Source organism: Mastigoproctus giganteus, chromosome 10 (genome assembly GCF_048544385.1).
Source record: "Mastigoproctus giganteus isolate SK-2022 chromosome 10, ASM4854438v1, whole genome shotgun sequence".
Taxonomy (NCBI): Eukaryota; Metazoa; Arthropoda; class Arachnida; order Uropygi; family Thelyphonidae; genus Mastigoproctus; species Mastigoproctus giganteus.
Window position 1 is genome coordinate 177,562,500 of NC_143584.1, and position 12,639 is coordinate 177,575,138.

Sequence of the window (12,639 nt, forward strand, 5' to 3'; positions counted from 1 at the left end):
AAGTTGAAGCTGATTGAGCAGGACAGGATTTCTCAAAACGGAAATTTGAATGCAATGTGCTATCATCGGCAAAACTATGGATAGGATTTCCAGTCAATGGAAGAAGGTCATTGATATACAAGAGGAAAAGAGTGGGCGACAGAACTGAACCTTGCGGGACACCGGCATTAGTGGAGAAGTTAGAAGACAGAGAGCCATCTACCATCCATCACCCTCAGTGAGCGATCAGAGAGAAAACTGGATAACCAATTACTAAAAACAGTTGGCAAACCATAAGACGGAAGCTTGTTTAGAAGACCTTTATGCCAAACACGATCAAAAGCCTTTGAGATGTCAAGAGCAACTATTTGTGTTTCACCGAACCTTTCCATTGAAGTAGTCCATAAATGGGTAACATAAGCCAGGATATCACCAGTGGATCGACACTGACGGAATCCATACTGGTGATTGTTGATCAGACGGAAGGTTTCTAGGTAGTTTAAGAGTTGGCGGTTAATAGATTTCTCCATTACTTTAGAAAGAGTAGAAGTAATTGCAATGGGACGTTAATTGATGGGAGGGATTTGTCACCCTTTTTAGGAACTCGCTGGATATGAGCAAATTTCCAAGCAGAAGGAAAAACACCTTTGGAATAAGAAAGTGAAAAAAGGCGGCAAAGAATAGGAGTAAGTTCAGGAGCACAGATTTTGAGAACAAGTGGAGAAATACCATCAGGACCTGAAGCTTTCTTAGCATCAAGATTCATCGAAATCCTTCTGATATCCTTTTGACGGAAGACCACAGGAGGCATTGAATGGACCGTGTTGGGAATGGTGGGAGGTGTTTTACCAAGTTCATTAATACATGAGCTGAAAGAAAAATGGGATGCTAGCAGGTCAGCTTTATCCTTGGCTGAAGTGACAACAGAACCATTTGGTTTGGACAGAGGTGGAAGCAGAGATGGGCAAAAGTTACGGCCAATAGCTTTGGCAAAAGACCAGAATGCTCGGCTACCATTAGGGCAAGAAGCAAGTTTTCTACTCTTAGCCTGTTCAAACTCTACTTTTGACTGATTAATAACTGCTTTACAATTGTTGCGAGCTTTGGTGTAGGCAGAAAATGAAACTGAAGAATTAGAAACAAGCCAATTACGATATGCAACATTCTTCTCTTGAACAGCCTTAGCACATTTATTGGAAAACCAAGGTTTAGATAAAGGACGAGATTTTAAAGTGGAGTGTGGGATAAAGGATTCCATTCCTGCAAGAATAATTTCACTGACACGATCTGAGCAAACGTTGACATCAGAAGTTTTGAAACAGTAATCCGGCCAAGGAAAAGAAGAAAAGAAGTCTCGCAGGTCATTCCATTTTGCATTCTTGTAATGCCAAACAACACGAGGTTGGGAATAGCCATGAGATAAAGGTTCCATTGGAGAAGAGACAATCACCAAGTTGTGATCTGAAGTGCCTAAAGGACCTCTTACTTCGACCGTGTACTTAGAAGGGTTGTTTGTGAGAAAAAGATCAAGCGTATTGGCTCTATATATTCTAAAGCAGATCTACTGTATTCTAAAGCAGGTCTACTCGAAGTGTCATTTTCCTAATATCCAATTGAAATGCTATCGCATCACCATAAATTCATCCCAGTTTAGCTTGCATTTGTTCTGAATTTGGCATACTTGAATGAGCATTTTGTGTAACAGAAATGCACATTCCGGCAAAGTCGTGGCATCCACTAATGAAATTTATATTGGAACATTGAGAATTGAACTTCGATTTTTCTTGCCTTGACAAATATCTGAAAAAAAATTGTATAAATTCAATTAAATTGTACCATGTACCGTTGCAAAAATCGCACTCTGTTTATGCAATGGCAATCTTAAGTGCTTGGATATAAAAACAGAAAAATCAGTAAGATGGCTCTTTTAAAATTCTAGACTGCATACATTTCTATGTTGAGAAGAATGGGAATTAATCACTTGTTTTTCTTTTCAGAAATATTTTTGTTTCTTCAAACTCAGGAGAGATGTCATCCAATTACTGTGAGCCACAAAACAACATTGTGTTCCTGAAAACCCACAAATGTGCCAGTTCAGCGATCCAGAATATTTTGATGGGCTACGGAGACTCGCGTAACTTAACTTTCGCTCTCCCGTTGAAATCCAACTATTTGAGCAAAGCTACACCATTCCTTAGAAAAATGATTCCAGATCCATCTGTGTTCAACCAAACCTATAATATATTTGCTCACCATTGTGTATTTAATTATCAGGAGACCAAGGCGTTGATGCCCCTAGACACCGTGTTTATCACCATTTTGAGGGACCCTGCTGATCAATTCGAGTCCATGTTTTCATATGTAGGTATGCACAATTTCTACCGGAGAAATTTTAGCCAACTGCTAGATGAACTGAAGAAAAACCCAAATTTTTTCAAAGGACGCCGCTATGTTAATTTTCTTAGTTTTAACCAAATGCTTTATGACTTGGGATTCAACGTGAGTCATGCCGAAAATGAAACAGCAGTAACTGACTATATTAAGGAGTTGGATAGAATTTTCCATCTAGTGATGATTGTAGAAAGAATGGAAGAATCATTAGTTTTGTTGAAGAACCTTCTCTGTTGGGACTTTGACGATGTGACTGTATTCAAAGTAAATGCTCGTAGCTCACAACCTAGGTATAATATGAGTCAGGAGCAGCGTCAAACTTTACAAACAGTACAAAGAGGTGATAGCTTATTATACGCCTATTTCGTTCGGCGATTTAATGAACGTGTATTGGACTTTGGAATTGAAAACATGAAGAAAGAAGTCAAGTTATTGAAGCATCATATTAGTTTATGGCATAATAAATGCAGAGATCATAGGAGGCCAAAGTATTTAGAATTTCAAAAGGAAGTCAGCAAGGCACTGCATGATAAATGTGAGTCGCTAACTCGTGAAGAATTAAAATTCACCGATAGGCTGAGAAAAAAACAAGAATACTTATTTGCAGGCAAGAAACCATTGAAAAAAAACTAATTTAGAACCTGATTTTTTGTATAATTGAACTCCTTTTGTTCATTTTAATTTTTCAGTTATATCAACTGAATTTCTAAGCTCTACTCCTAAAAACAATAATATTTATTTAAACCAGCATGAGCCCGATTTATAAATCCTACATACAGTTGAGTTGAGCTCATTCGTGTACTCTGTATAAACTACCGCCGATATTTTCGTTGAGAATGTAGCCTGCAAGATTCATACAATCGATGTCACCAGACCAGATCTTAAATTTCGCTTTTCTCAACTCAACATATCTTGAAAGATAATTTATATATAATGTATAGACAATAAATATTGTCTCAATTAATCGCAAACACGTTGGGATTATTGTGTTTCATTCAGATATGTTTGAACAACTACCCTTAAATTATTTCTAGCTGTAAGAATAAATCATTAAATTATAATAATTATAATAACCCTTAAATTATTCCTAGGTGTAAGAGCGTATATATATATATATATATATATACAGTACAGCAATACCCCGAAGTTACGCGATAGGTGGGTCCGACGAAAAGCGCGTAAGTCGGGGTACAACTTTGTATATAAATACATATAAATTTTGCTTAATTGGGACCAAGGACTAACAAAAACACTAGTTTAGAAGAAAAATATTAATAAAATTGCAGTTATTTATACATATTAATAAAAAATATGTATTAAAAAAACAAATGACTTACGTTAAAAAGTTTTTTCGATGTCTTCATAAAATCTAACAAATTCGTCTGACGACACAGCGCGTTCTTTTTTTCACGCAGAATTTCTTCGTAGCGTAGCAAGCTAATAATTTTTTTATTCCTTGCTTTGTAGCTATAACGCGTTCTTCGTTGGAGTCTATGTTTTCTAAAAATTTTAAGCCCTTTACAATTGAGCCCTTTTCAATTTTCAACCTGTCAAGTTTGCAATTGTCATGTGCTTTTCGCCGTTGCTTCATTTAGGCCTGTAGCACGTGCAATATCACATGGTCTTTCATTTCGCTCAAAGCGTTTCACAATTTCATATTTTTTCTCTATCGACAGAGGTGGACTGGCCATAAGCCTTACCGGGGAAACCCCGGTGGGCCTGTGTGATTTTGGCCATAAACCATAGTATGAGGCCACTATAAATTTTCCCGGGTAAGAATTTTTGACCCAGTCCGCCTCTGTTTATCCATTGCTTTTCTTTTTCTCTCTGAATCTGCAGTGTCTTCACCAGGACGCTTCCTTTTCACACCTTTTAAGTATTTTACTCCTTTTTAGGGAATAAAGCACAATTACAAAACGAGGAGGCACGTTTGATACGCATAAACAAAGCTGCGCGCATGTAGCAGCTGAATAAACAACACCATAAAGGCAGAGATACACTATTAACACCTCACATTTCTAGGGGTTACTACCATAAAACAATAAAAATCCAGTTGCCTTTCTGCTAGTGGAATCTGTTATAAACTGGTAGTAAACTCGATCTAATTGCATTTGCGATTATACCGATAGCTGGAATTGTGTTGGTTTTTACGTTATTATGGTGAAATGTGTTTCCCCTTCACTGATATAAAAAACATAAAAGCAGCAAAGTTGAATTTTGTTCACCTTTCGCTCTCATTCTCCGCCGTCGCACCGTATATCGATACATATGAAAAACGACCTTGAAGATAGTGGGCGGCAGCGTTGCCAAACGAAAAAAATCAAGAACCGCGTAACTCCGAGTTCGCGTAAGTCGGGGTAGCGTAAGTCGGGGTATTACTGTATACAGTATATGTTCCTTTTGCAGCTGTTCTGTAATTGATCATATAAATTAAAAATTGATTATTACAAATGGGTTATATGATCCTCCGGGGGTTTGTGACTACATTGCGTGCACTCTAAAAGCAGCTGCAAAGCTATATATAGCAGTAATTTATTAAAAAATAAATTAAAAATACGGATCGCTTTGCAGTTCCATTTTGTAAACTCAATCATTACAACTTCAGTGACAGCGCCACATTACCTTGTTGAAATTAAATTGACGTAATACGCAACGTCACAGTCAGTGTATCAAGCTGTCGAGATTTGACAAAATAACAACCCTCGCTCTACCACTTCATGCATATTCCGTAAAGTTACTGCAAAAAATCAAAATAATAACTATGAATAATTTTCATGAATTTTATATAGTGGAAACACAAAGTGTAACCTGTCTGCAAAACTTGGAACTTCTTTTGTATATAGCTTCCGGACTTAGGTTTCAAAAAGGAAACTATTCTAAAATAATTGAGCAGTACTTAAGACGGTAATAACTGCAATAAAATCATACCGTGATGCTTACAATCAGGAGCATAACAAAATGCCATATGCACCATATTAGTAGTCTTTTAACCCGGAATAACTTATGGAGGGGGAACGTAACTCCCTCCATCTGAGATCAGCTAATTACAGCCTCAACTGAAGAGATCTTTAGAAATTCTTCCATTCATTGAAGGAGCTCGAATCCACATCTCTGAAAACGAGTGACAAGTGGGGAAACGACGAAGGACTATAAATATTTAAACTGCTAACAATATAATCTGAATTTATTCGCAATGGGCTTCACAGCAGGACACTGAATAATAATAGCAAGTTTCTTCTACTCACATTCATTACGGATGTATTAATGTAAACAGACGAAGAATACTCTTGCACTAAGAGTTCACTAACTGACATGTGATCATTAACAACTGAACTTTGGTCATAACCACTAGTTCGTATGGTACAGAGAACACTAAGAGAACTTAACATTAATTAAGGGTTTATGTTCGATTGGTCGGCTCACTTGGTTTCACTGTGAATTGGATGGATAACACTTCCTTCTTCCTAGTTTTCCTCAATTACAAACTAGTGGAGATTGTAATTGAGGAAATTGAGATTGTAATTACAAACCAGCATCGATGAGAATCGAACTTATATTTTGAAGCCACAGAATGGACTCCTAATTAAGAAGCCAATATTCGAACTCCATGAGATTGTCCAGTTCATAACTTTGATCGGTATTTGAGGCCAAATGTTTAAATGACCAGTGCTCTCACTACAGATGGCTTTCTTCTAGTGGGATTGATGAATTTCACTATTTAATAGTGCAGAATTTTGCAGCTGGTTATTAAACTTTATATAGTATTGTATTGTTTTTTTCCCCCGATCAATCATTAAAAAGTTGTAATAAAGACTTGTGGCGTGTATAGAAAATAAATAAAAAAAATTGAAATACTTGATAAAGGTGAATGAAAAAAAAAGTTATTTAATTATAGAAGGCTGTGTTATTGATTTTCTTATGATCACCTCTGTTTTTGAAGTCACCTACCCTTCGGTACTGTATTATATATATATATATATATATATATTTTTTTTTTTTTTTTTTTTTATTATTATCATTAATTTTATTCAATAAAGCGAAAATCCACTGGAAAGAAATGCACGCATCAACATTTTCCCGGCAGATGGCGCTAACCTGCTGCATGATATCTAGACCTGTCCGATGTCAGCCAGCAAAAGAAAGGTCAAATTTCTGTCGGGAAACCGTAGGAAGTTTACAAAATCCTAAAACAGCAAATCTGTAATGAAAATTAAAGGAATTTCATTAAACTTTTAAGCGATTGATTTATTAACTAAAATAAATACGCAAATAAATAAAAACGCATTTATGAATTAATTACCCAGTTGATAGTGTGGAAGAATCGCATGCTTTAATTCTGTAATAAGAATTAATTACATTTATTTTGTTAAGATTTAACCCTTCCATAAGCATTAAACGTCATAAATTAAATCGTATTCTTAGGCCTAACTTGTAAAATTTGTTGCTAACTGAGATAAATGCTAAATAAAAATTTAAGTTGTACACATAAATCAAAATTAAAAAGCGTATATACTTACCGTTGAAAAAAAGCTCTTGATAATCCATCTTATTTGAATAACCTCAACTGCAATTATGCACACAATTTGTAAAACAACAAAATGAAGAAAATATGCTCCTAACTTTGATTACCAAGGTCACCAACACTAACAACGTTATAATGCGTGATAGACCGTAGCGCCCTCAACATTAATCACAATGTGACGTCACAGCTTCAGAATAAACTTCAAGCCTACAGATTTTTCTTAAAATAAAATAATAGCTGCTTTGCTTCAAAAAAAAAAAGCTTGAATACAGGATATCAGAAAGGAAAAATCCCTCCGAATTTTTCCAGTGAAATTTAAATTAATTTCAATTAGAATCTTTTTTTAAATATTGCTATTTAAATCTAATCATTAAACTAAAACTTGACTAAAGTTGTTAATGGGAACATAACCACAGATCGCATTAGATTGGGGGCATGTTAGATGCCAAAGCAACTAAGGCTATGAGGTATCAGTATATTGTCTGTGATTGCATGTATTCTTCGGTCGGTTTACCTCTTGCTGGATACCTGACTGCTGTCTGACAATTCTTGAATGGTGCTTGCGAAAACTGAATTCATCTGTTATTGCATTTCACATCTGAAAATACGAAAAACCTTTCATTCAACCTATAATAAATATTAAATCTGTAATGTTGCGCCCATAAGACTTCTAGTCTTACAGGTATTATATTTTTTATATAAAAGAGAAAGGGGACGATATATTATTATCATTATTATAGGAAAATATGCCGGCATATCAAATTATACTAGAAACATTTCAATTTTCTTGAAGGTAAAAAACTAATAAGAATCTTAAATTATAGGGAAAAACCTCATACCTTTGAATAGGACTCTGGAGACCTAATTTCAGGAAGGATGTAGAGTTGTTGAGTAAGTATAGAGAAGGGCAGCTAGATTGTTGAGGGAAACGAAGGGGTCCTCTTACCAAGAAAGGCTTAAGCTCTGCAAATTGCAGCGTCTGAAGACTAGGCACCTGCGAGGTGATCTGATTGAGGCGTATAAGGTCTTGAATGGGTTGAGCAGGATCAATTCTGATGGGATTCTTCTTCTTGCTCAGGTTACGAATCTGAGGAGGCGTAAATTTAAATTGAGGAAAGACAGTTATAGAATAGATGTGCGAAAATTTGCCTTCAGCCAGCGGGTAGTTGATTGCTGGAACAAACTTCTTTCTGTCGTTGTGGAAGTTGATAACTTAAAAAAAATTCAAGGAGGAACTGGAAAAACTTTTAGAGAGAATGGATTTGTGAATTTTTTTTATATTTTTATTATTTTTTTGGATGATGCTACATAAGGTCGTACGCTTTCTTTATTGCTTCACCTGCCTCTGCTATTACTACTACTGAGAAAGAGAAGATTTTTGCTTAAGCACACAGAAGGGAGACCACCCTAGAGAAGTAAACAAACAGGCGAACCTTTCAATAAACTAAAAATGGTATGTGTGGCGAACAGGCATAGTGGAAGTTAAGTGAAACTTCTTTAGGCGAACATTTATCGCTTTATTGAGGATCCCGTATTGACCGCATGAATGCCGTAGGCGATGAATCTGCATGAATGGGAGCCTCGGATATATGAGACGTTCCATTAGCAAATCTAATGATAATGCTGCGACATCGGATGATATTTAAAACCATTTTACTTCGATAGAGCAGGAATCACTTTGCTCTTGGGAGAGCCCCGACAGCTGTTACATTTAACTTACATCCTCATTTGGAAATGCTGTTTGAAGAAGGCGTGATCTCGAGCTGCTAGAATCTTCACATCGTTTTTGAACCAAAATCGATCACACACGGAACAGACTGAACCGAAATCATTATCCAATAATGTACGTTTAAACTGTGTGTGGATGTTTCGGTGTTTCTTAAAATCCTGCTGCTGTGTATTACGCCCGCTACATGTTGAACGATTTGATGGAGTACTTTTGGTAGTCGCGTTTGGCTTCTTCCCTTTCCGTTTAGACTGGGCTTCGAGGACTCTTCATCGTTTTCATTTGCAGTATCAACTTCCATGACTCCTTCTTCCAAATTCACTTCTAACATTTCTGGGGGGGGATGTAAGGCTCTGAAGATGTAGATGGACCTCTTCGGCTTCTTTGTTCAGCTCCATCGCAAGCTGTAATTTCTTCCACTGTCGAAATAGATCTCTCCTTTGTACTCAATGGAAATGATTTCGGTGGTCGCATTAACGTTTACGTGTTCTATACGCCTTACAACGCTCACTACACTGATCCCCCGCTTTGCGATTGGTTCACTGTACGATCAAATCACTTTACGTGGATACTCCATAACAGAATACCGTTCCCTATACGATATGTAGTATGCACCGGTGATTACGATCACGTTTACGAACTGAATTTTAATTCCATTAACGGCGATTGTAATAAGCGAAATTAGGCGGAACGTTATCCACAGACTATAAAAGTAAAGATATAAAGCACAGATTTACACTTTATTACCTTACCAATTAACAAAAGGTAACGATACGTGAAAATCAGGAGCGCGCCTAAAGAACTTTCACTTAAAAAACGCCGTGATTTAATACTCATAAAGTTAAAAGTTTAGACGAATAGGAGAAGACAACTACTCTGTAATGACAGTTCTTATCAGACAAATAAGGGTGGATAATTTATATTTTAAATAAAAAAATGTATGTACAAATTTTCCTGCGAAATTTCCGGTGTGGAAAGTGTATGTGGAACCGAGTTGGGTCTGATTTTGAAGGGTGAAGACGCAATTTTAAAAGTGTGCATGTCGTGCCTATGGCAGACCCGTTCAACCTTGCCTCAGGTACAAAAAATAAAAGAAAAGAAATGGAAAGCAGTGTTTTATAGTGACCACAAGTAACTACATCAGCTACCCACGGATATTTCTCTATAATTTGAATAATCATTTGTAGTAGTGAAAATTTCCCCTTCATTTATTTTACTGTCCATTCTCAGAGCCTTATAGAATATACTTATATTCCCTCCTCTAAGGTTACCAAGCTCTGTTTTTTTAGGTTTTTTTTTTTTAGCAGTTTTAGACCCATTAGCAATTTAGACCATATTATGTCTGTAAATTCCATGTGTTCTGTGGTCAATTTTCTTGTTATGCTGAATGAAAAACTCGAGTTTCCCTGAGAAAAAACCATTCAGTCCTCACTTGAGACTGATTAACTCAGCTATGTTTTGAAAAAAGCTCATAAAAAATCCTCGTGTCATTGATGGAATTCCAATTCGAGCCTTGTACACCAGGCGCTGGTCGGACATTTCTTATATTCAAAATTATATTTGGAAGCAGAGAAATATAACAGAAGGACTTATCAAAGTAATTGGTAAAGAGTGAAGTTAAAATAAATTGTGAAGTAATTTTCTCTCAGATAAACAACAGTTTCCAGAGAAAAATACCAAGGTAAAGGATGTACAGAGAGATACAAATACAAAGGTAAATCATCAGATAATAAATAGGAAAGTTTTGAAGGAATATACAATACAAAGAATAATAATAACAGACATATAAAGGGGTAAAATAAAATGGCTTCCCATTCTCATTTTCATTTATTCCCCTTTACAGCCTTTGCCAATTTTAAAAGTCAGATATGTTTTTAAATTTTATTTTTTATTTATTTCAGCAAAGGTTGATCTTTACTCCTTTTACGTAGTCGACCAGTTTAAATGTTGTACAAAAGGTCAGATAATGATTATTTATAATTTTACCAAATTCCTAAATGTGCCAGAAGATGGCGCCACAAAATATATAAAATAAATATATAATTTTTGTGATATCATTCAAATAATAGAAACCGGAAGTTATCAGTCTAAGAGCTGACATTATTGTTATTATTAATTATTAGCAATTAGTAAAAACTCACAGTTACAAATTTTTAGGTTAAAACGTGGAAGGATTTTGTGAAGAAGAATGAATTATCAAAGAGCCATAAGAATTTTGAGTTCAAAAGATCTGCAGTATATAAAATAGACTATTTTATTTTGCATAATTGAAATTTCTTCAAATCTAGAACTAAGATAAAATTAAGACATCAGGTACGCTTTTTGAGGACTCACAGATTTTTAATTCACCTTTACATTTTTTAAATAATCGGAATATTCAAGCTCATATAACTGATAAAAATCAGTTCTTTCTGGTAGCTCTAAATATCAGGTCATTAAGAAAAAATTGGTTTAACTTCTTGCAATATATAAATGCGATGAAAGAATTTATTTGCAATACATAAAAAGGATCACCGGATGACTTTTGCAATTATAGACCAATAACAATACAGTCAGTTATAAATAAGATAATAGAAAATTATATTTTTTCCCATATTAGCAAATACTTACATCAATATAAACTACTAAACAACTATCTATTCTCATATCATAAGGGTAAAAGCACACAGACATTATTAGAGAATTTAGTAGTACAAAAAAATGGGATTTTATGTGTACTTTTTTTACTACATTAAGAACAAGTTAAATCTTCGAACAAAAGTTACCTTATATTATGCATTAGTGGACTCCCAACTCAATTACTTATTAAATGTATGGGCACGAGCAAATATAACTGAAATAAGGGTAATAAACAACTTAATTAACAGGATTTTGAAACTTTTAATGGGGATAAAACTTTTGGAATGACCTGAATAAGAGAAGGCAGTTTTTGTTGAAATATAAAATCCTTTATCCAGTTCAAAAACTGAAGTCAAATTTAATCTTTAACACTATTTTTTAAGAGTTGAATCTGCAAGGGAATTTCTCACATAATTTAAGTAACCCGAAAGCAATTGTTTTGCCTCACCCCTAGGATCTAACCGGATTGGGGAATTCTACATTAAACTATTACGCGAGATGTTTGTGCAATTTATTTGTCCCTCACCTCTAAAAATATAAAAATACTATTAGCTACCACATGCCGTGACGTTTCCAAAAAAAAAAAATCGACATTTCTTTAGCATTCGGCATTCATACCACTAGGATGTCGATTATCCGAATCGCCTATTATCCGAAAAATACAAAGAACTGACAAATAGCGGCACTCACATCCATCATCCTTTTTTTCTTTCTTTCTTTATATCAATTAATATTTTAACCTAAAGCAAAGTTATCTTTTTCTAGGGAACTATTTTGAATAACTGCTTATGTAAATAGATAAAAATTATTTCAAAAATATTTTACAATTTTTTTGTATTGTTTCAAAATAATCTGAACATAGGAAAATGACCGTGAGCCTTCACATTGAAGGTGAGGATTGAAACTGTAAAGTGGCGTGCAAATTACGAAAATTCTGCAGAATTTCCCATCAGTTAATGAAGATTTTTGCACAAAAACCACCCGCAACAAAGACCCTAAAAGTAAATTATGAAGAACTTTGATGAAGTGGGAAAGATCTGCAATCTACCAAAACCTGGTAGGCCTTATATCTGAAGGGCATCTGCCAATTCGGAACTTCTTTTGATAGATTAGAATTTCCGGAACTGTTTTTAGCCGTCAGTGTCACAAACCCAGATATTGTTGACAATGCCTTGTGGACTGCTGAAGCCAAACATTTAAACAAAATAGAATTATTAATCCCCATAACCGTGTTTATAACACTATCTTAACAACCCCCATTTATTCTTTAACAAAGTTTAAACATTCCGGGCTTAACAGTCTGGACTGGAACTTGTACAGGATGTTCTCGGACCTATTCTTTGAAAGAATCGTGTCAGGAGAGAGCTAACTGAGACTTCTAAAAGACAAAATCATTTGATTA

The 12,639-nt window shown here is 35.1% G+C and overlaps 1 protein-coding gene across 1 annotated transcript; it reads left to right on the forward strand.

The window, feature by feature from the left end:
* The first annotated feature begins 2,007 nt into the window (after window positions 1-2,007).
* LOC150079565 (galactosylceramide sulfotransferase-like) lies at window positions 2,008-3,003 on the forward strand. Its single transcript, XM_090383119.1, has one exon. It carries the CDS (start codon window positions 2,008-2,010, stop codon window positions 3,001-3,003), a length of 996 nt encoding a protein of 331 aa, XP_090239245.1.
* The last annotated feature ends 9,636 nt before the right edge of the window (window positions 3,004-12,639 follow it).

Coding starts and splice junctions, on each gene's coding strand:
- LOC150079565 (XM_090383119.1), top strand. CDS start 2,008: ATGTCATCCAATTACTGTGAGCCACAAAACAACATTGTGTTCCTGAAA.